The 24,704-nt window shown below is 37.1% G+C and overlaps 1 protein-coding gene across 8 annotated transcripts in view; it reads left to right on the forward strand.

The window, feature by feature from the left end:
• Nucleotides 1-24,704, forward strand: part of BCAS3 (BCAS3, microtubule associated cell migration factor) — a 371,871-nt gene continuing 347,167 nt past the window's right edge. For all 8 annotated transcript variants that reach the window (XR_003399716.1, XM_026861420.1, XM_026861421.1 and 5 more), the window contains exons 1-6: nt 1-85; nt 2,674-2,728; nt 4,712-4,787; nt 5,857-5,963; nt 15,317-15,398; nt 24,508-24,580. Coding sequence is in view for 7 of the 8 variants with exons in the window: in XM_026861420.1 (XP_026717221.1) it covers nt 15-85; nt 2,674-2,728; nt 4,712-4,787; nt 5,857-5,963; nt 15,317-15,398; nt 24,508-24,580 (464 nt within the window). In the remaining variant the exon portion in view is untranslated. The remainder of the gene's footprint in view (nt 86-2,673; nt 2,729-4,711; nt 4,788-5,856; nt 5,964-15,316; nt 15,399-24,507; nt 24,581-24,704) is intronic.

The raw sequence follows: 24,704 nt of genomic DNA on the forward strand, positions 1-24,704 counted from the left end.
TCTGCGAAGAAACCATGGCGACAGAATCTCCGCGCCGCCCTAGTCGATGTACTGGAGGGGTGGTGGTTCGGCCACAAGCTGTCACGTAAGAGCCTTCTAGAAGAATAGCCCTTATTTGAAATGGTTTTTATATCCTTGTAGAAGAAGAACCTAGCCTGAATTTTCTTTCAGAGTGCGCTGTGAGGTCTTGTGTTGACAGTATGGTTTTGTCACTTGGAGTATCTTCCAGGAAAGTTAACAGGTGTTGCACTCCTGTCTCCTAGGGTGGTGCAGGTTGGACCGTCTCTAAATAGGTTGCTTTTCACTTATACACCAAAACCTTCAAAGCTGTGCATTTTAAAGATGAATATTTTCTGTTTTGTTGTTTCTTTACGCAGTGTTGTTTGCTGTACAAACACTGTGCTGGCTGTATATCAGTGATGGCAAACCTTCTGCCTTAGGATCGAACACTATGCGTGTTCCTTCCTTGTCGTGCTTTTTAATAATACCTAGTCACAGGGGTGGATATATTTAATGATAGCTTATATGTTTTAAGTCCATCACTAAGTAGAATCGTGCGTTCTAATTTTTTTTTTTTGCTTAAGAGCACAAAACCAAAGGAAGATGGCACTACACTGAAATGTTCACTCGGACTATCAGTTTCAGCAGCCCATGGTTTGCCGCTGTTGATGGCTGTGTATTTCAACATAAAGAATCGCTTTATTTTGTCCAGGGAGCACAAGAAATCTATCGTTGTACCACAAAAAGTTGTGTTAGAGGTTTTTCTTACAGCCATGTGATAGAATAAGCTTTTTTTTTTTTTTTTTTGGTGTTGCGGAATTTTTTAACAAATGCGTTTCTGTTTGTAATGACCTTTTCTTCAAAGTAAGCTTTGGACAAACAATAATAGAAACACACTGTAAGAATAAGGTGATCTGCTCTTTGGTTTTATTAAATATGAGGGCTTGTTCTTGAGTTATATCTTTTCACCTCAAAAATGACAGTATTTTTGATGGGAGAGTGTGTATGTTGAGCTGCCTGCAGCAGCTTTCTGCTGCTTATGTTAAACTCTTGGTTTCCTACTAACAGAAGATTTTTTTTTTTTGGTGAGTCTTGTTGTTTTGGTTGGTTTTAAGCACTTAAAACATATCTTCTTCAAATTTTTCAACTTCAGGGGAGATTTAGAGTACATATACTGAATAAAATATTTCCCGAACATCAACCTTGTTTCAAGATGTACCTGGGCGGGGGGGAAGTACTCATTAAATGAGCTGAGAAACGAAGACACGATGACTCTTGCTGGCAGGCATTCACGTGAGAGCTTCAAACACTGTATTTAATACTGTACCTGTAGACAAGTATTATTGCCAGGTAATAAAGGGCTCTGAGACACAGAGACAGTTCTGGTGACCTACATAAATCAAAGAAGAATCAGTGCTGTAAACCACAGCTCATTTATAAGGCCTTGGCTTCAAGCAGTGAGGCAAACTTTGCGTGATGCAGTAATCCTTGGATTGCTGAACAGAATCTAGTTTTCCATGAGTTGGAGTAAGCTTTCTAAAATTTAAAACTTTATGGTTTAGATTTATCTTTGTTTTCAGAGAGGAGTCAACCAGTTAAGCTGATCCAGGTGTTGCAGCGGTTGACTTGAAGTACCTTCTGTATTGCTGTGTATAGGGCAGAGTACTTAATTCTTAAATACTGAACACTCCAAATTTCTATTAAAAGAATCTTAGCACAGTCTCAGAAAGTCTGAAGAAAGCATATGTATCTTTAGACATAAAGAGTCTAGAGTTCTTAGTTCATGGTTTTTCTTTGTTGCTATTAGTAATCTTGAGTTAGGACAGGAAAAATTACTGCCAGTACAAAAATTAATTTCGGGGCTGCCAAAGCTGTTTCTAAAGAGTTAATTAAAAAAAAAAATTGCCTCAGACTTCATGAAGATGGATCTTGCTGCCAGCATGTTTCAGTATTACTCATTACAGAAAGCACAAACTTTTTGGGTAGTTTCAACTTGGTCTGATACAGTCGACCCATGTTGTACGTTGCTCAGCAGTTACACAAGAGTCTCACCACTTACGCAGGGATAAGCTAGTAAAAGCATTAATTTAAATCTACCAGAACAAATATATCTCGCACTACATACCATTCTAAATCATCACTGCTAATGAATTCCCAAGAAGGAATAAGCTTTCCAAGCTATAAAATCTTACCTGAAAATACCTGTCCTAACTATTCTGAGTGAGGGGTTGTTCCATCTCCTGCCCCAAGTGCTACCACTTACTACATCATTGTACATCGTGCATAGGAGGTCTTAAAGTTGACTTACAAGGAGAACCCCAGCTATACCTTAAGTCTTCATGTTGTAGTAGGCAAATCAAGTAGAAAAATATGAAATAATAATTTCCAAATGCCTCTTCTACTACAGTCAGCCACTCTGATGAGAAGAATGTGGTTTCTTCCTTAACTATTATAAACTTTTCCCCCAATCAATTAATGAACAAGTATCACTTGGCTTTTTACAGACTTCTCTATATTATCAGAGTGTTTGGCAGTATATTAAATAAGTAACTGCATTGCACACTTAGTATTTTCCTTCGTCGTAAAGATTGTACGTGTTTGGTGATCTGTCAATATATTCGTGACCATTTCTGAAACTTCAGTCGTAGTTAAAATTCTCCTTCTGTTTTCAAGGGAGCAGTCGTACATGGAAAGTGTTGTTACGTTTCTTCAAGATGTTGTGCCACAGGTACGTGTAGATCTTCCAAACTATATATATATAATTTTTTTAATTTTTTTTTTTTTGGTGTACGAAGCAATTGAAGCGTGTGTCAGGTAGAGCAAAATAATAGTTGAAGAACAGAAGCCAAACTTTTTGGGTTTTTTGAGCATGAATCTTGGCACCAGGTTTTTGAAAGTGTAGACTGCACACCATCTGGAGATTTGCCCTACAGATTTCCTCTGGTGGGGAATAATTAAAATCTTAGCTACACAGAAGTTGAACAGTTACAATATAAACAGCAGGAAGAAGATTGCAGAATTTTGGCAGTAGGATACTCAGGGAGGGGAGAGGCTGGGCACAATACTTGCTCTGCCTCTTACAAATGTGTTTTTTCTGGGTTGCAGTTGGAATCCTATGTATGAACCCTGGCTGAAATGATGTTAGAACAACTTGGTTAGATACCCTTTGTCACCTTCGCTTCTATCCTTGGCTGAAAAAAAGAAAGTTTCTTTTGCCTCCTTTACTCCCTTTTTTGGGTCTTATTTCCTTAACTTGCCTCAGAATGTCCTGGCTGTTGTGGGACTGTGGAGCTCTGCCTAACCTGTTGTTCTCCAGAGTGCTGAGCATTGCAAAACACAAGTCCTCACTCTACTTTTTAAAATATTTTTTCTTTATTTTTTTTTTAATTTCTGGGATCTTCCTCTGTGGGTAATAACTATGATGTTCATTGTCTGCTCTTGATCATAGCTCTGCAGGTAGCAGGAGAAACTGGAACGATCCCTTCCGTATTGCTCGTGGGCCTCTCAGTACCAGAGGGGAACTAATTTTGTTTTGTTACTCTGGGAAATCTGTAGTCCCTAGTGGAGGAGCATTGCAGCTAACTGTCTGTAGCCTCAGGGAGTTGCCTTGGTTCTTATTTGAAGGATTATCTTGGTTAGTTAGTGATGAATTTCCTCAATAATAATAATATATAAAAAAAAATCCCCTCACTAATAATCAATTGGTGAAATGCATTTTGTACTCATGGTCAAAATTAAAAATAGTCAAAACTTTCATTTAAAAGATTTCTGCATTCCACACCCCTCCCCATTTTTCCCCCCCTCTGTAGTTAACGGATGCAATCTGTGTTCTTATTTTACAAATCAGTTTGCCTTGGAAGCATGGAATGTGATTTGTTTTGAAAAGTAATACCCACACTTATTTATTTTTTAAATTTGTGTTTTTTTGGTTCATGTTATTGCTTTTCTGGCATGGATAAAGTGATTATACAAGCTCTTTTCATATTTAATCCAAAATACCGCACAGTATTTTGTTATAATTCGTTTGGAAGTGATGGTATTTCTACTGTAGCTCACGTTCTTGCTACCACAGTTTCTCCTGAGAACTGTAAAACTTGCAGTTTGGAAACACTGTAAGTCTCCTTCACAGTTTCTTTTTGTATCTCATCTTTTTATGGGAATCTGTAGTACACAGCACTGAAACGTGGATCTGTTCTACTAGAATTACAGTTTATTCTCTTCTAAATGGCGATATGAAAGATGTTACAAGTATAGCTACCGCATGTCAGGAAAATAAACTATGTAGTTAAAGGTCTCTTTCTTTCCTCAATCTTGCTTACAAAGCATTTAAGTGAATTAAAGAGAATTTTAAGAGTAGCAGTGCCTCAAATGAGAACCTCTGACGTTGCTAAAGTTAGGTTGTAGAAGCCACTGTATTTTAGCTTGACTAAGTTGCTGTAAGTCTGGTGGCGTTTCTCACATGCTCTAGAAGACTTATTGTTCTGTATGTCTTGTCGTTTCTACATTAGTAAGTGATGTCACGCTTGTTGAGGTATATTGAAATGGTGTGTGTTGACCACGGAACCATTTCTTTTTGAAACAAAACCTCACAGGAATGCTGGTGACAACAGGATATGTGTATCACTGTTTATTTTTAACTTACATTCTCTCCTATGATCCATAGAGGGAGAAAAAAATTATTAAACTTTCCCATTTGAACCTTTTTGTCCAGGCCTACAGTGGCACCCCACCAGCAGAAGAAAAGGAGAAGATCATTTGGGTCAGATTTGAAAACGCAGATTTAAATGGTACGGCTTCATTTTCTCTCGCTTATTTGTGTGATTTGTGGGTCCGCGTACAATAATTTCAGTCAGTGTTGCCAATAAGCATTGTTGCCTCAAAATTCATTTGCCTGCTCTAGATGGACTCAATTCAAATTGCACTTTTGTTCGGTATCTACCACATAGGACAAATAGGCCTTTTGACTCCATCAAAAGGCAAACTCGCTCTTCCTTAGGAGGAGGAGCCACCTGTACATGGCATTATGTCCAGCTTTAGGCTAATTCAGGGTTGTTTGCTTACAGGTTTCTTGTCCTCATATGTTTAGTTTTAAAATATCTCAGACATTCCCTCTTTAGGTGCTTTTGTACAGTATAACAAAACCTCCGTAGAATATTCTTCAGGATCTTTCATATTCTGTTTAAATTTACTTTATGCAGCCTAATCTGATTGGGCCTGAATACATTCATTTTCTCCATCCTAATATATCCTAAATACTTCCTCTCTTTTTGATGCTTACATGCTTGCAGTGAGCTTTTGTCCATTCAGTCATGGTTGAAAATGTAGTTTTAGGGGGCTTTACTCAAGAAAAGCTTAATATTTTTTGATTATTATGTCCTGTAGCACTTATCTTCCTGGGGATTTTCATCTTGTGATAAAGTTGATGGGAAGATTAATTATACAGTATCTAGAAATAGTCTGTGCATTTGTAATTTCTGTATTTGTTAATGTTTATTTTGTTGGTCCTTTGCAAATTTTTCTCTATTTGAAAAGTTTGCTCTGTTTTATTAATCACTGGAGAATTACATTACAGAATTTTTGGGGGTATTTATTGACAACCCACATTGTATTTCAGAAAATTTTTCTCCATAATTTTAAATTTTAATGCTCTCTGTGAAACTTTAACATATCGGTTATGTTTGTCTAAAAGAATATATTTCAGTATTGGTTCAGCCTAAAATTTTAAACCACTTTGCTTGCTTTTACTTAGGACAGCAGAAACGTGCATTGAGAAAAAAAAACATCTCGTATAACTGACACCAGCCACAGTTGATCCTCACCTGCTAATAATGGCTTTGATATTTAAACCCAATTTAGATACATCGAGGAATATGGAGTTTCATGAAATACACAGCACTGGGAATGAACCACCCCTACTGCTGATGATCGGATACAGCGATGGAATGCAAGTCTGGAGCATACCTGTAAGTACAGAGTTCACTTCTGTGCCAGAGGCTTTTTTGTTTGTAACGTTGTGTTACTGCTTTCATATTTTATGTTTAATTTTTCCTATTGAAGTGGAAAGATCCAATATTTACAATCAATGTCATCGTTTGTATGTAATATGCTTATCTTAAGATTAATACTGAGCATAGGTCAAACACTTGAATTCATGTACCTTCAGATTTGAGGTTTTTTTACCAAATTACTTCTGTTAAGTAAATTTTTGGAGTCGAATTTGGAGTAGAGTTTGATGTTATGGAATAGTTTGTAATCCATAAAGGACAGAAATCATCTTAACCTACAGAAAGGAATAGGGTGGAAAAATACAAGAAGAGTTTGTTTGTCCCAGAAATGCAAGTATGACAGCATTGATAGTATTTTACAATCACATGTTTGTCATGTACATGATTTGCAATTTTAATTTTATTAAAGTCTACGTGTGCATATGGGTTTGATTTCATGCTGTCATACACATGCCCTGCAGTTTGTGTTTCAGAGTGGTTTATAAGCACATGGTCTTAATTTGGGGAATTTCCCCCAAATTTCTTGAAACTATAGAATAAAGTTTAATGCAGTAGGTCATAAAATTCTTAACTTAAAAAAAAATATTTGCTTATGACACCTTGTCTTTCAAAATAATGTAGAGAGGATGGAGTTCTTTCCCTTTGTAAAATACATTGGTGGTATTAGAAATATGTTTTTTTTATTACTTGTGTTTATATACCAGTACACTAAACTTTAAGTTAAAAATTTCACTGGAGTGTGAGAGCTGGATTTTCCCTCTTGGTTCCATATTAGCCGGAGATAAGGAAGAAAAAAACCTGCTGAGCTTTTGCATTTGAAGGAGGGTTTAGTGGAAATGAAGTAAGACCTAGTATACTTTACTGAATTTCAGTATTTAGTATCTTTTTAGTTAAATGTAGGAACCTTAAGCAAAATTTTGGAACATTTTAACCGAAATACAGGAAATCTTATCTGCTTGTATGTCCACTCCACTGTATGCTTGTCCACTTTTTTTTTTTTTAAATCTGCTTTTACACTGGAATGACTTTGAATACTAAGAATGTGTTTTTACAGTATGTAATTAGTTTTGTACACTGTTTTGGAGCCGGATCGGTTTTATATTAGTGTACAAATCGGATTATTAAAATGGTTCAGAAAGGCTTTGCTTTGTTCTTCAAAGTGTATTACAGAAAACAAACATTAGGTGTCACTAAGATACTGGGCTAAGAGAGGAAAAACAATTGCAGCAGTCCCAGAAGTTATAGCACAAGTTGATCAATTAGTTAAGACACTGTGAGTGGTCACACAGACTTAAGCTAAAGAATTTTTATAAACCAGCTGACTTTATCCTGCTGAAACCTTCTTATCCAAATCACCTCGTGTATTCTGAAAAATGTGAGGAAGTGTGTTGTGCTGGACTTATCCTGGCCCCTCTATGAGAAGAAGAGCTTTGTGCCTGGCAGAGATTGTTTTTTTTTCCTCTGTGTGTGTGTAACATGCCCTTGCTTTGTGGTTAGGTGAGGTCTGTGCATCCCTGGTAAGTGACTTTCTGTGTCCGAATGAAAGCGAGTCTCTGTCAGAGCTATCTCTAGCAATGCCCTTGAGAAAGCCTCTGTAGGATGGGGTCTTTCATCCTTGCTTTCCTTATACACGTCAGAGACTTTTCAGTTCTTTGGTACGTGAACACATTACCTCGGTGTAACCTGTTCTGCATTAACTGACCACATTTAAACTCATACCCTGTGTACACCGCAGTAAACATGAAATAATTTGATGGAGATTGCTAACAAACGAGTTAAACTGGCTTATGTGTGTTTACTGGTACTGTCAGCCAGCTAGTACAAGGTAGCTTCTACACATTTCTTTGTGGCAAAGAAGGGTTTTCTTTGGGTTTGTGGGTGGGGTTTTTTTTCTTTTTCTTTCTTTTTTTTTTTTTTTTTTTTTTCCCCCCCCCCCGTGTGTCTGAATTCAGACACAAGTTAAGCCGCAGAGTACCTGATGTTATCTCCTTTTTCAGTAGGACAATACAGCCAGGTTGTTCTTTTTCCTCACTGTGTTTTACTTCATAATTCCTAGATTTTGGTAGTGTTTAATATTTTAGGAAAAAATAAGAAAAATCAAATTGCAGGACAGTTTCTCTTAATGTCGTTCCTTTTTTTTTTTTTTTTTTTTTTAATAAGTGAGGTAAAGTCCAGTGAAATGGAAAAAATGACAAATGTGGAAATATTTTACCATCCATCTTAAGAATGTCAGCTGTAGAGATATTGCATTGCTTTGTCAGCCCTTTATTTGTATATTCTATGAAATTCTGAGACCATGTCCAGGGAGGTACAGCTTCCACCCATGCAGTTTGTATTTGTTAGTGTAATTTCAGTGTTGGAATGGTTCCTTTCTTACTAACGTGGTTTTAGAGAGCTTCTCAGATTGATAGTCTTCAATATCAATTTTTAAATAGCTTTTCAGAGCAGGATTTATATATGTGACAAATTTGGAGGCAACAAAAACTATTTTTCTTCCACATTGTTGTTTCTCCATCTCACTTTTTTTTTTTTTTTTTTTTCAGAGGTATTTTTAATAAGTGAGGGTGACTGACTTTAAATATTTAGAGTTTATTTGGCAACACTGTTTTGTGTCCTTTGGTATTATACAACCTTTTCTTCTTGACCTTGCGGAGTATTTAGCTTGTAATTAAACACGTTAGTCCAGTTATTCCGAAAAAAAACCCCATTTTTAGTTTAAAAACCTTTCTGAAAAAAGCAACAATTTGACATTTATGTGAAAATCTACTCAGGCTGTTATCTGTAGCATTGTGCTTTTTATTCGTACAATTGAACCTCTATTCAGCACTTAATAAAGTAATGTGTTGCAGGCAGTCCAGTTTGTGTCTGAGTGATTATGAAGTGTTTATGACAGCTTCTAAGCTGACACTCTCCGTAATGGTGTTACATTGACTTCTAAACACCTTTGCAGTCTGCCTCCAGGAGTGTGTGTCTCTTTGCAGTCTGAGTGGTTTCACATTAACATCTCCTTGGAGTAAGATCTTTGACTACAGAAGTGTTACTTGCAAATGGAAGATACCATTAGGGCTGCTTCAAAGGGCTGGAATAATGTTTGGACTGCTGGGTGCTGGAGTAACGGCTGGGGTTTTGAAGTGCAGCGTCTAAATCTGTATTGCATAAGAAGCGGAAGGTGTCCATCCAAACGACTTTTCTTTGATCTTTGTTTTGAAATGGGGTTGGGAAGGTTAAAAGTGTTCTTTAAATATGCCTCGCTAAGTGGGGAGAAATCTGGGAATATCCAAAAGTATGACTAGAAGTTCCTATTTGATAATTGTGCAGTGTAGTTTTGTGTTTTATTTGGAATTTGTTTTTCCCTTGCTCCCAGTTTCATGTTTCAAATACAGTTGGAACTGGTTTCTGCCTAATGTGGTTTCCAAGTATCTGTTCTAGATGTTCCTGTTCAGGGAAATGCATGTTGGCTGGTTTTGCGGCAGATAATTTTTTCTTTTTTCTTTGTGTGCTGGAAGTTTCAAAAGTAGAAAAATCATCTTAATTTGATGGTTCATATTACAATTAAAAAAGGACGATCAAGCCCGAGTTCAACAAAGTAGGAACTACCGAAGGGAACTTTTAATAACAAGCACAGATGTATATTTAGTCAAAAATACTGAAAGGCTGTGGTGGAATGATGCTGTCACAGCCTGAAGGGATGTGTCAGCCCCTATGGTAGGTGACTTCCGTGTGGAGCCCTCTGGAATGAGAGGACTTGCTGGACGAGGATGGCATCACACACTGCCATTTCTCCACTGCCAGACCTTAAATTTCTTTAAATGCTGCTGTCAATAAGACTATGATTTTTAAGTTATTAAAGCTGCAGTTGCACAGCAGATGGGACGAGCCGATTCCATTTTGTTTTCTTGACTGTTCATCAAAAGCCCTGTCTGCTGGGGTTTCCATGTGGTGATCTTTGTAATTCTCTCCCCTTTGCAATTCTTCATCCTTTTACAGCTAGGAAAAGGACTGGTCACTTATCACATAGTAAGCTGCAGTCCTTCCTCTGTCCGGACCTCCTCCTGATAGAGGGTCCCACTGTTAAGGCTTGTATTAGCCACTTGGAAAAAAACGTACTAATGACCTGACCTTGTAACCCTGGAAAAATGGCTAAGGCCTTTACAAAAAACATCCATGCAAATAATTTTCAGAGACTTTGGGGTTTTTTTTACACTGAGGATGCTAGCGATGTGTAAGAAATTTTCTGTTTTTTCACTCATGAAGTGACTGCAGAACCGTTGGAAAGTTTTATATTCCTAGCATACTCTACACCAGTTGGAACAAAAAGCATGTGCAACAACCTTTGAAAAGGCTGTGGTGAGAGGTAACAGAAGATTCTGAAGGGCATCTCTTGTAGCTGTCCTTGGATGGGGCCAGAGCTAAAATAAAGGGTGGTGGTACCCATATTGTACCTGCTTCCAGTATTGTCTGCGTCATTCTTGTCTTTGTGTAGAAATGATTAAAAACAATGCAGAACTGTCCCCCAGGTTAGAATTTTACAGGGAACCCGCAGCCTTGAATCGTGCTAAAACCCCTCAAAATATATGACAAATGAAGTGAGAGCGTTGAAGAATCTGTAACCAAAACCACTTCTAAGCTTTCATTGTTTTTTTAAATTCAATTAGCATTGTCATAATTTTAAAATCTGGGTGCAGTTTCATGCTTCATTCAAATCCTTAGAGTAGATGTCTATAACATTCCTTGAGCATCTAAATTTTTATGATCCCTTGATAATTACAGAGATTTGTTTTGAATGAAAAAGCAGACTATTTGAATTTTTGAAGTGTTAAAATTTGTCCTTTTACTTACAGTCCTTCCTTACTCTCGGTAGCGAGATGACTGGTAGTAGTTTTTAACCCAGTGTGATTATATCAAACAGTGATTTGTGGTGGTATCTGTCAATTGTTTATTATCATATTAAACATTATGATATCTATATTATATTTAAAACATCTATCAGAATATTAAAAAAAAATCAAACAACCCTTCTGATGCCTTCCCTGTGCTCTGTGACCGTTTTAATATAAAGCAGTTTCCTTTTGTATAGTTGCGCAGTAGTTGAAGCATTGAGTTTTGAACTCAGTTTTGTTTCAGTTTGGTGTACGTTTGACTTTTTTTTATTTTCACCATGTGAAAACCATTTTCTATGGTTGGAAACTATTAGTTATCCTTAGTGTGAACAAAACTTCCTTTGTTCTGTTTTTTTTTATGGGTGCAAACTGGTATGCTCCAAACAATAAAGCTCTGTCATCAGAAATTAACCAGTAGGCTGTATTTCTGGTCTGTCATATTTTAAGCAGTAGCTCAAGACATCGAAGTGGAGGAGAGAGGAGTTCTTCCTCTTTCAATCTGTCGTGATTGGAAGAGTGCAACGAAGACTTCATTGGGGGCCAGGTTTTGAATCGGCGTGTTGTTTGCTTGCTGCCTTCCATGTAGGTCTGGGGCTTGTGGTTTGATACCGGGCGCTGGGAAAGCTGAAATGTTCTATCAGACCAGCTTGGAGCCGTCAGTTCGGATTCGCTCTTTCATAGAATGAGTACCTGAAGCTGCTTTTATAGCTTAATATTCAATTCTTGAAACCTGTTTGGAAATATTCTTGGCTTTTGGAATGGGAAAGAAAAACTTTTAAGAGCTTTGAAAGCTGCCACGGGGACTTGCTACTTAGCTGGATCAAATCCAAAATGGCAGCCACAGCCTAGTTTCTTCACAGGTGCTTTTTGAAGAATTTAGAGCTCTGTTTTCAGTTCATGAAGTCTATTTATATTTTGTCTATGCTTATGAGACTGTGCTGCTCAAGGGACTGGTAATGGGATGTGGAGCCTTTTACTTCTACTTGCCAGCCCGCATCTCACCCAAACTGGCAGTGACAAAGTTGTTAGCCATGTAGCGACGGGGCCGGGCTTCTGTTAAATGTAGTTCCTTGTCCCCCTTCAGCTCCTAGTGGAATAAGTGTCCCATTCACAGAAAAGATTGGCTGTCTGTGTTGCCTGTCTCAGGAGTGAGATAAGGCCTGAACTGGCAGGAAGATCAGACTGTAATTTCTCTACCCTGAAGATGGTGCTTTCAGTCAAAATTGATACACGTGGCCTCAGCAATGGTAGTAAAGTTTTATGTTTTATGTAAGTAAATGAAGGGCATTAGCATTAACCACAGTTAATTCAGAATTTTATAAGACTGCAAATAGCAGAAGCTTCTACTGGTGGTAGTGTTTAAAGTGAGTTAATTGTAAGTCAAAGAAAATCTTGAACTCTAAAGCCCTAATGCATTTTTCAATGCCAAGCAACCCAGAGGAACCACCAAGCTTTTACTAATTCATGGCACAGAACAAAGTCCAATGCCTTCTATCATCTCCTGTTTCTACAGAACAGTTAAGGACACACAACTTAGTTTTATTAAAGGATTTTTTTGTTGTTGTTATTTTATGAAGCTATAGTAGGTTAAATACTGGTGTTTTAATTTGATCCGTTTTGTACTGTCATGTCCATATTTTCTGTAAACTTTTTTGTGCCTTTTACTGAATTTGGCTTTTTCTTTACAAATGAGATGCCAGTGCTTGGGTGGCATCTTGGGTTTTCATTACAAAACCTACCGTGCAGTATGTCTTAAAATTTGTTCCTTTTTGGCTCCCAGGGGTCAGCAATTGCTATGTACATGAGCTGTACAGATGGCTGAAATTATCAGAATTTCTACTTGCTTTTTTGCTTAGTTCTACAGTTTCCCCTTTCCTGGGGAGGGGGAAAAAAAAATCCTACACAGACTGAGAGGAAAGGACCTGATACACTGCAGTATCAAGCATGACAGTGGTCTCAAAACAGGAGTTTAACTACCTATAGTCTTGTCACCGTCAGATCCCGTGGCTTTGGTTAGTCCATTTAACCTAGCTTTCTGTAATTTTTCCCCAGTATAAAATGAGAAAATAGTTATCTTCAAAATAATATTAATTCATTACAAAGTAAAAGCATTATATGCGTGAAAAAAGCTGGGCTGGGATTTTGATGTTAGTTGCTGAAGTATAAATAAGCTTCATTTGTATTTGTACACTTTAGGCTTTTCTTTTAGGCTTTTCTTTGAAAATCTCAACTGTAAGCTCTACCAGGTCTTGGCATCACAGTCTAAACAAACATGCTCTCTGGAGTTGAGTATATTTAAGAGCAGAAACCGAGTGGAGAAGGTTTGGCCTTCTTAGTGTATCTTACTTTTGGGACTATAACTTTATTTGAAGTAGATTGGAGTTAGAGCTGATGTGCTGGCGTCGTTAAAAAGTAGGAGGAGGTGACTGAATTGGGTTGGATTATTTTATGTGAATCACTTCTTCCATACTTTTGTTATGCTAGTTCTTTTCCCTCTTGTTTTCATTCATAGTCGTTGATGTGCATACACATGTGAAACAGCATTTTCATGATTTGGGGGAAAAAATCGTTAATTGCCAATAATAATAGTTCCAAAGCCTTATATTTTTCTTCTTCTTCATTTCCTCCTTTCTCTTTTCATAGTGCTGGTGTGTTCCGATGGATAGAAAACATGCTGCTGTCTTAACTTTTTTTTTCATCTCTTTTATTACTCTTTCTTTAATTTTTCTTATTTTCTGCTTAGCTGTGCTCTATTTTTTTCCCAAGCTGTCTCTTCTGGATGCAGATGTTTTTACCTATGTGCTTTTTTTTTTTTTACACACTGCACTCAACTCATGATCAGTTAAAAACAGATGAGCAGTCCTCTACTGAGTTGATTTCTGATCATCATTCTTTTGTCTTGTATAGAATCTGGTCAGCAAGCTTTTCAGAGCAGAGGCCTCTAGCTGTCCCCAAGGGAGAATTAAACTTGTTTTGCAAAAGCTGGAGTACTACAACGTTGTATGTTGTTTGAATGATGCTGCTAGCTGGGAGAGGAGAATCTGCTATGATTGGAACATCAGCCTAATAAAATAAGAGCAGGGTAGACTAAGGGATTAATTCTCATATTGATTACAGTCCTAAAACTGCAGTGTCCATCAGGAATAATTGTGATCACATCATTAACAGTAATGTTGATTTATACCAGTGTGGAACTGCTAGTTGTCTGCAAATCTGAAACGGCTAAGAATGTTATTTACCCACAGTTGTGTAGCTTGAGTGTTATTTCAGGCGTAATATGGAAAAACAGGAGTTCTCCACGTTCTGTTTTTATTTAGTGTGTACAGAATGTTGGGCTACCTCTGTAGTAAATAGTGTTTTCAGAGTAATCTCATGAAAGACTTGGGCGTCAGTGAGGTGGGTTTCATTTTGTCCCCATTATCTAAAGCAGTGATAAAAAGGAGGCTTGGGGTTAAGACTGAAAGTAAGCTAAGAGTCTGAAGTACTATACTTAACGATTTGTTGGTCAAACAGAAGTAGTATTTCAACTTTTTCAGCGTGTGAGCTGAAGTGCAGAAATAGGAACAGCCATGAAATGATATTTCAAAAAGTTAGGTTGTATTTACAGATTCACAAGAACCTGGTTCCAAATTGTGTTCTCTTCTAATATTGTAAGCTCCTTGTTTGGCAAAAATTGATGCCAATGTGTCCTCTACGTTCTTCGTCTCATTACATCTGTTTTAAGTTGTTGGTTATTTGGAAATGAGCTTCATAAATGTTTGCCATTTTCCTCAAGTTTGACATTCCGTATCGGATCCATTACCAGGCAGTTATGAAAATGTATTCTGACTGACCATGTACAGGAAGTCTGGAAATTGTACTTAACTACTTCTCTCTTAATCTTTTCAAGACTGCCGTTGGTGACAAACTTAATTAGTTTGACCCCCTATTTTTACACATAATTTTCACACCTGGAGAGTATGGAATGTGCCGATTATATCAAATTCTCTGATCTTTTACCACCAGTGGTTGCCACTTTTGATCATTGGTGAGTTAGCATTTTTCTTAGAACGGTGAAATATGTAGAATAAATTCTTGTGTTTCAGATGGTTTGAATTTTTGTGAATTTTAGTCAGCACTCAGCTTCAAGTCTTGTTTCTTCTAAAACATGTAGCCATTAATAGTAGATAGTGCTGGTATCTCATTCACACAGCCCGAGGCATGTGTTTTTAGAGTCAGGCCATCTTTGTTGCTATAATTTGTGTTATCCTGGATAATTCTCATTTAGAGAAATTGCAGATGGTTGGTTAGAAAGGCAGTGTCTTACCAACTTACCTTCTTCCCTGCCTTTTGTACAATGTCTTTCTACCTACTTTCTTACCTTCTAAATATATATGTTTATAAGTACATATATTTTTTACATTGTATGTTCATAATCCGTACGTTTTGCAGATCAGTGGTGAAGCTCAGGAACTCTTTTCTGTCCGCCACGGTCCAGTTCGAGCTGCACGGATTTTACCAGCTCCACAAATCAGTAAGTAGATATTTATATAGTTCATAATTAAGTATAACTTCTCTTTTTACAGATCTTGGTCCAAATCATTGCTATAACCTGATACTTAGATTATTTTTCATTAATTTTAAACTGTCACCTTTGTAATAGCTTTCTGCAAGTATTATTTTTTCCTCCTACCCTGTAATTTAGTGCTTTCTCCAGTTTCATCTTCAGATTTGTTGCTTCCTTTTGTAGTTTAAAGGATATCTAGGTATACCTGTGCTCAGAGATCAGTCCAGAGATGTTAATTCTATTTGGAAACATTTATTATCAATATTTTATCATTATAATATTGAAATGACTTGTTAATAGCAGGGTGGTGGCTGATAGCAGGAGATCTAGAAATTAATAACATTTATTAAAAACTCCTGTTAGTGCACTGTAGAGTTTGTTCGTAATGTGGTGCCCTTCCAAGCTCTTGAACTCATTAGAAGGATAGGATGTTTTTTTTTTTGTTACCCATTCAGGACATGAGGCTGAAACAATGTAAGAAAGAATGCAAAAGGTAGTTGATTTAAGGAAAATAATTTGTACAAGGAAAAAATGTCCTTTTCTGACTATTTAAATATTTCATTATGAAGAAAATATAAAGTATTCTGTAAACTGTTAAATGATTTAAATCGTCTGCTAGCGTATGCATTAAGTTCAGCAATTGCAGCTTCTTGAGGTTTTTTTTAAAAGACTGCTTTTCCACTTCAGTAAAAGTAATGAGACAATGGAATTTGTTTTTTTTGGGGTGGTACTAGCTTCTGATTTGTTGCCCTTCTGCTTATTTTATGTAAACTTTATTCAAACGGTTTGATCATTTTAGTGGTTGAACCTATATCACAATCCCTTGAGTGCCCATAGGCACCTCCTCTCTTTTACTGCTTAAATACTGTTTTATCAAGTTTGAGGACAAGCTGCTTAGCTTGTTTAACAGGATTGTTGCAGAAATTCTGAGTGAACCCGGCGGAAGAGCTTGCTGTAAGATTTAAACAACTATGCATAAACAAACAAATCCCTTTAAAAACCAACACTGTTCAATCTAAACACAGTATCTAACTGTAGACTTCTTAAAGACCTAAAACCTGTTGGTGTCCTGGTTCGTTTTTGGTTTTGGCAACTCTAGGCTTATCCACCCTCCCTGTAACTTCAACTGGGCAACCCATTCTGTACAGCTACTGAGGAGGGTTTCTAGTTTAAATTTGTTGCCATTTTTTTTAATTGTGGATGAAAAGAATGTACTTCTAGCATGACCAAGGGGTTTTGGGATTATACTGGATTACAGATTTTAGTAGTAGATTATGATTTAATTAGTGAACTCAAAAAATATAGCCTAAAATCTGTTTAAATTATTACAAAAAAACAGTAAATGATAATAATTGTGAGTATTTCAAAGAAAGTAAATGAAGAAAGATAAAGGTTTAATGCACACATTTTATATCACCTTAGTGATTTCCTGAGCAGAAAAATAGACAAACTGTGAGTATATGTGGTTGTGTAACAGTTATAGGTTAAAGTAATGTAAAGCAAAACACTTCACAAGTGTGTTGTGCCTTTTACTCTGTTTATGGGAACACTGCATAATTTCTGATGTTTTTTTTGCTATTATGTGTGTCATTAAATAGTAGATGTCTCTGCACCTTCTTCTCTTATAAGGAAAAACAAAAGAGAAAGAAAAATGTAAATGAAGTAAATTAATTGAAGAACCTATAAATTCTTTTTTTTCCTGATAGTAAAATAGTGCTTTCTGATTTTTCAAGCTAGTAAATTACACTGCTTAGGAACTCCTTCAAGCAGTTACTGTCTGTCTGTCTCTAAATTGTGTATATTTAACATCTGACAATGATAGTTGTTGCATTAGAAACCTATTCAAATTAGCTCATATTAAATTAAGCTAAACCTTTTAAAAACATGTTTTGGTCTCTTTTTACATGGCTTGGTTTAAATAAATCTTTGATTAAAAGTACATGAATGTATCATTGACCAGTATCTGGAATCAGATAAAAGTAAAGCTGTAATAAGAGGCCTTAGATAACTAACACATGAGCTTTAATGATTCTGAACAAAATAAAAGGAATTTGTAAAGGAGAAGCTGATTACCATCAGTAGGCTCAAACACTATTTTACTGTAAAGCTGTAAAAAGGGAATTATTGAAAATAGGACCCTCTTGGTGGATGGATTTGGCACGTTCCTAGAAACAGATCCTAGTTTGTGATAAGCAGCTCATTCCCAGGTGTGAAAGGAAAGCTCGTGGTTTTAACTTGGTGACTTTACAGTAGCAGAACTTAATAGTTTGTCAACTATTTTGTTAAAATACTATAGTCCTTTGATGTTAGATCCTCTGCTGCATCATGTGCTTCATAGCATAATAAAGCATTGTTTCAAAAGAGTTATTTCATACAGGCTTATTTCATGCAGGCTTATTGCAAAGGAGACCTCCTCAAATCTGATTTAGCAGGTTATAAGTGGTCCTGGTTCCAGGAACGTGGTGCAGTATCTGGAGCTGGCCTTGCACGCTGCCAGCTTGGATCCGGTGAGGTTTATTAGCTCAGGCTCTGTGCCATGCTAGAGCAGTTAAATGGCTCCTGTTCTGACCTGGCAGCTCCACTGCAGTGTTCACGCAGGGTTTTGGTCTGAGCTAACAAACCAGGCAAGATCTGACCTGGCCCAGCACTGCAGCACTTTGATGTCTCTGTGTCTGTGGCACGGTTGGTCTGCAGCTCGGATAAGACGTCCACAAAGAATTGAGAGATTTCTGTAAATAACACTGAAAAATGTGTTCTGTGGCCAGAGAATATAGACTGTTGCCTTCAACAGTAGATATAGCTTGGATTATTTTCTACAGCTTGCAATATAAACGGCCTTTTTGGAGACTGAAGGTTTACACTGTGACCAAATTTCAGGCTTAAGAGAGGAGATAAGAGTTGCGCATCTAATATTCAGAGTATGAGAACATCTCTGTCTGGACGCTGTCAGTCTTAGAAATAAGAATACTAAGTCCTGGCACTTCGTGTGCCTCATGCTGCATTATCTGCCGAGCCATCTGGTTGGCACGGCTTTTTAACTTGCCTAGCTCTTCTTCACTCCCAAATCTGTATGCTGGGATTGAGTTTAGTACTTATTTATAGGTATACAGGTGTCTGGTTTGCTGGGCTCTGTTTTTTTCTGTCTCTTCAGATAAAACAAGCTGGCAAAGATGTCTTTGAAGTCAAAATTGCTGTGACTTCGTGATTATTAAAAGGGAAAAAATCCGCAGTGTTAGATAAGAAACAAATCTGGAATTCTGCCAGTTAAATTTAGCTGCCATTCTCTGTGAAGAAGAAACTGTGGTTGGTAACATCACTGTAGTTAATGACGGTGAGAGAACCAGGCATATATCAGGGTGTATTCACTCGCCTCTCCATTTTGTGTCATCCAGATTTGTGATGTCCTCACTGCTACTCCAGTTGCTCCGTTTTGGGCTTCCTCTCACACAACACCTAATGGCTTTGTTGAACCACACTCACCTAATCCCTCATAGTCTTTGTTCAACATGTTTTCTAGTTTTTCACCACTTCCTTCAAATGATGCTTATTCATTTTCTGGGTAACTGACTGCATGAACACATACTTGTAGAATTGAAATGATACCGAGTTTGAGGTTTGTTTATTATTCAGTATTCTTGTCTTGGATATTCCTATGGATATTCCTATGCTTCTTCTCTTTTGCTTAGTATTTCCATGATATTTATAGAAACATTAATAATATTACTTATTTAGGCTTTCTGCAGCAGTTGTGTGTTCTTTGACCTGTGAAGTCATTAATAAAAAAAGGTTCAGAACCCTTCTAGTATTTTTAAAAATTTCTTGTGTTTTGGCTTCATTTTGAGGTCTGTCGCATGTACACTTCTGCTAGGGAAAAAATACATTTTCTTCAGATAACTTTGCTATTTTCTACAAAATTAGAATATTGCTGCTTTCTGAAGCAACCTAGTGCTACAGTCTCCCATTTGTCATTACTTATCCCAGGTCATTTTACAAAGCCCTGGCCAAATACCTGCTCTCTGCCTTGTGCTGTCCCACTTAAGCTAGACCTGCATAGTTTGAGTCAATCAAGAAACAAGGAATTCATCGTTAAAGGGTGTATGATGAGAGGCTTGTGTGCTGAAGTTTAGATCGGTCATTGTTTTTAAAACCTATTTCCCTGTCTCAGCATTGAATGAATTAATTTATTGCCATTTTCTAGATTATGCTGCTTGCAAAAAAGATGAAATAATAGTCCTACATCTCAGTGAATTTGACTGCTTCATCAAATTGAGAAGGAAAAAAAAAGCAAAAAAGAAAGGAAATAAAAGAATTCAGAGGTACTATGGTTAAAACAACCATGAACCAAAGGAAACTTACAGATGAAGGGTTGAAAACTAGAATTAACATGAAAAGCTAAAATTATTTGGGACACAGAGTAGTTTTGCATTCGAAAATCTAAAACTGTTGAAAGTTTAAGTTCTACAGCAGATTTATCTCTGTACTCCTCTGCTTACACCTTTGATGTTTGTAAAATAAAATTTGAACCTCAAAAGCTGACTCAGCTTTACGTGCAGGTATACTTAAAAAGAACTGTAATATTTAGGTTGCTTTCTAAAGGAAGGCAGATGTGAGTGTTGTATATACTCAACCACTTGGGTGGCTTAGTGGTTTTGAGTCCCCGAAGGCCAAAATAATTGCATAGTATGTGGAGTGGAGGAGCTAGCCCTGCAGTAGCAGTTGGGAGCTGGCTTTGGATGGTGTGAGTGGGTCACGCAGGTGTGCGTTTCAGTTCTGGCGTTTTGTAACTGTTATGTGGGTTGTTATGGTGTAATGAATGTTAATGTGTATGGATTATCAAAATTACAGAACAGAATTCTCAAGTGTAGCGAGTAAGGCTTTTAGAGATATTATAGGGAAGAATTTTGGAGCACATTTTTAAATAACGATTTCTTTGAAGCTGTGTGGACTGACCTGTATGTCACCATTTCAGTTCTGGCCGTATCATCCCAGTGCTTTAGACCAATACACCTTAAACTTTTACCATATTAGACTGAGATGTCTTTTAAGTTTGTTTTTTTTGAACACGACTCAGTCAAAATAAAATGTGCCTGCCTTAATTAATGTGTGACTCTAGAAACATTGATCTTCAGCATATGTTTCAAGGTCATATTTTCCTTTTTTTTTTTTTTTTTTTTAAAAATTTTTTTTAAAAATAGAAGCTACATATTTATCAGAGAATAAAACTAGGGTGCTGTGCAGAGGAAAAAACAACTTTCTATAAACACACGTAGCTTTGTCTCTGACAGCACTGCCAAGATAATGTTCCTCAGCCACCGTTGCTTCTTGCAACATTGCTGTCTTATGTCAGAAATGGGAGGTGGAATGGGCTGAGGAGGCAGGAGACACAGAAATCAACTGGAGTTGAAGGGGGTTCTAGGGCGCTCACTTGCGGGACACGGGAGAAACAGGTATGGTGATGCAGGTGCTGGAGAGGGACCTGGAAACCAGAAAGGTCTGGGTGCTGCTGGGAGTTGAGATGGAATAATGTGCTGCTTGCGATCTGCAACATTAATCCTAAAGGAACACCTGAAGTTCTGCGATGAGGACAGCGGTTGCAGTGCCATTAATCAGACATGATATTGAGTAATGCAGTTAGAGCTCATCTGTGCAGGAAATGGAGCATTTATAGATGCTACCCTGAAGCTGAGGAAAGAATTCACACGCTATTTTTAGGACTGACTCGAGCCTCTCCACTTCTGTTTTAAGGAGCACATACACTTTTTTGCATTTGTGTTCAGTAACAAAGCAGACACAAAATGGTAGTGATTAAGAAATGTTAAGAAATCATTATTGTCATCTTCCCCTTGAAAAGAAGCAGCAAAATAGGGAGTGCAAACTGTACACAGTGGATGCCAACCATGTGGCCTAATGAATTTCCAGATATTGCTGGGCTACTACACTGGCGTGGGGCAGGACAACAAATGCAACTCAGTTTTCAAGTAACAGATAGAAATAAGAGGGGTTTAGTTGAACAGGAGATGCCCTGCGTTATTAAATGGCTGTGATGGAACTTGATCAGTGGAATTGCATACCAGAAAAATACACTCCATGATGCTATTGCTAAACAGGTCAGAATTTGACGTTCTTATTCAAGGGAAACGAGGGTCCTTTTCATCGTTTTGAATAGCTTTTGAGTTCCTGTGAGAATCACTGGGGCTTCATTTTTCTTCTTCAGAAAGATGTGCTGCTGCTGTGTTGCTGTTTTTATTATTATTATTGGTGTTATTGAGAGATATCTATTCACAGTTTCATCAGAAGTACACTGCATAAGCTGCTTTGAGCTTATTTGTGGATAACCTTTTGACTTCATAAAGTTCTAAATTGTGATTTGTATGAAATTTTATTTAGCCACAGATATTGTTTTTATCAGTTTTAAGTATACTGACTGAAGTTAGATTTATTTTTTTTTTTAAAAAAACCATAAATCATTTAGCTAAATGGAGCTGTAGATAAGGTGGTGCCTTGTTGGCAGGAAGGGCAGTTTTCATTACTTTAATTGTGTGATTTGTCGGGATTTTCAGCTTTTTATAAATGCTGTAGTGTTATATGACAGAATTAAAAGGATTTAGAATAAAAGGAGTTTAAGAAAAAGACTTTGCAACAGGATTTCAATACTTTTTGTATTTGAGGGATTTAGCGAGCTGTTTTTCATTTCAATCATCCAACTGCATTTTGTTAAACACTGTGTGGAGCAGGTGTGTACAACGTCAGTATCGCACATGCAAATAAACACAATTCTACAAATAAAAATTAATCCACCATAACTTGGAAGATTAAATCCCACCACAGAACTAGAAGCGGTTGCTGCCTCCATTAAGCATTGCAGAGAACAACACATGTCGCTTTTTTGCAATCTCATGAATGGGACAGCTATTAACCTGATTTAATGCTCTGCAGAGTCCTCAAAATAATGATCCTTTTCTACAGTATTAATATTTACATTCTGAAAGTATATGTTTGAAGTAGAAAATGGATTTTTAATTTTTTTTTTGTTTTTAGATGAGGGCCTTAGTCATTAAAGACTGAAATCAGAAATTTAAGCACCTCTTGTGCAACAAATTTTGCAAATTGTACTGTGCTATTAAAAACTGGTATCCCTTTTGATTTTTCTGCAGTTGTTGCACTGTACTCCCCACCGTTTTTCTTCCTGTTGCTCCCCCTTCCTTGTCTACTTAGAAGTAGACAATAGAGAAACATATGAATTCATGTCTCTAATATATCTTAAAGAAAAAAAAAAAGAGTACAGTTAAATACTTAAGGTAAAATCCTGGCTCCACTTAAATCAATGTCAGAACTCCTGCTAGTCAGCATTTCATCCTTCACGCTGAGAGACTAGCTAAGTGAGCAGAAACAAATGGAGTTCATCTGTTATTTGTACTGAAGAAAACAAATTGGTTGCCATATTATTAAGAAGACTGTATGTTTCATTTATCAATTTACAGGTCAGTACGTACAGTACAGGTATGACTCATGAAAGACCTTGAAATAATAGGAATAAAAGGAAAAGGTTTGGCTGTTTTAGGTTACTTGTAAAGCTATTGTTGATGGTGAAATTATTGATGTGACCCATTTGACTTTATAAATACCCAAATGTGTAGGAGGGAAGACTTATCCTTGTACAGATGAGAGTACTGAACAGTTTTTGTTACAAATTAATTGCATGTACCTGAGTTATTAATAATTAACAGGGTCTGTTATGTGAAAATGCATATTGTTAATTGTTGTGCCTTTCTGAATAATTGATTTAGTGCAGTACACCAGTATTTGTGAATTTTGAACAGACTATATCACTAATATTCTTTATAGATCAAAGCGTTCGGTGTATAGTGGAGAGAAAAAACCCAAAACATTCCATTATTCCCCACATACACGCATACCTATAGACAGATAATTAAACAGGCAAAGATTGGAAGAAAACATAGGAAATTGAGTAATGTGGTTGTTGTTGGTTGTTATACTGTTATTTAAGTTGGGTAGAAACATACCCTGGAATTGAGTATAACATTGTTCACAAGTAGAAGAGAGATTTTTTTTTTTTTGGACTCAATTTCAGTTTTATTTCTGTTTATGTAGCAATAAGGCAAAGTTTTCAAAACTTTTAAAAATCCCATTTGAAGAAGTGTGGGCGTATTTAACAGTTGGATGGTTCTGGAGTGAAGGTGTGAGTGTGGTGCGGGAAGACGAACAGCTGGTTTTAATTGCCGGGCCCCAGTGCCAGCGGTGGCGGCACGCACGGATCCCAGGGCAGGCAGAACTGTCTCGGAGGCTGAATTAGAGCAGAGGACGAGCCCGTGCCAAGCTGCTGCTGGGGATGTGCTGGTGTTACGTGGTGAAGCTAACCTTAAAAGTAGATTGGATATGGTGTTAGAGTTGTGTTTCCACTTTGAGCGAAGAGCAGGCATACTAGTCTCGCTGGAGGTTGCTTTCCTAAAGGCTTAAATTGCTTGATGGTGGAACTTACTGAAGACTGGTTTGAATTTAATCTTGTATTTTCTTAGGCACGGGGCATGGGCTGTAAGCATGGCCGTGCTTTGGGGAAACACTGGCAGCCCAGCTTCTCACGTGCTGAAGAGAGCGGCTGCTCTTACGCTGCGCTCTTACGGGCAACGCTCTCATACTCCACTTACACCTCGGCAGAATAAATTGGAAACCAATGTGTGAAATCCATGCGGAGTTGGTGACAGCCTTATTGCAGACAGCTTTTATAAAACAATGAAAAGTGAGCAAGTGTTACTTGTTACAGTTACAGAATCCCAACTGAAATGAATAGAAAATAACTCCAAAATCCTGCCCAGATTTTGCTACTTGTTTTGTTACTCATTGCTGTCTCTTTCAAGAACAGTTCTTCCAGCGTTAGTGGCTCTGCCTGTCATTCGTATTTCTATCACTAAACTTGTACAGACTGTGAGTTTTGTATTATATATTCAATATCCTTCCAATAAGGTTGGGCCCCCACAACATGCATACCTGTACTTTGAAAGGTAACACAAACAGTACATAGTGATTTGCTTTTTCTTTTTTGCTTTTGCTTTCTTAGGTGCTCAGAAATGTGATAATTTTTCTGAGAAGCGGCCTCTTCTTGGTGTGTGCAAAAGCATTGGATCTTCTGGGTAAGAATATTTTTCATTAATAAAGTCTTACATATACATTGTGATATAACCTAAATAAACTCCAGTACATTACATCTTTAAACTCTGTTCCTTTTTTTTTGTTAATGGAATAACACTGTAAAGT

The sequence above is a fragment of the Athene cunicularia genome, assembly GCF_003259725.1.
Source record: "Athene cunicularia isolate RWA chromosome 19 unlocalized genomic scaffold, athCun1 chr19_part1, whole genome shotgun sequence".
NCBI lineage: Eukaryota > Metazoa > Chordata > Aves > Strigiformes > Strigidae > Athene > Athene cunicularia.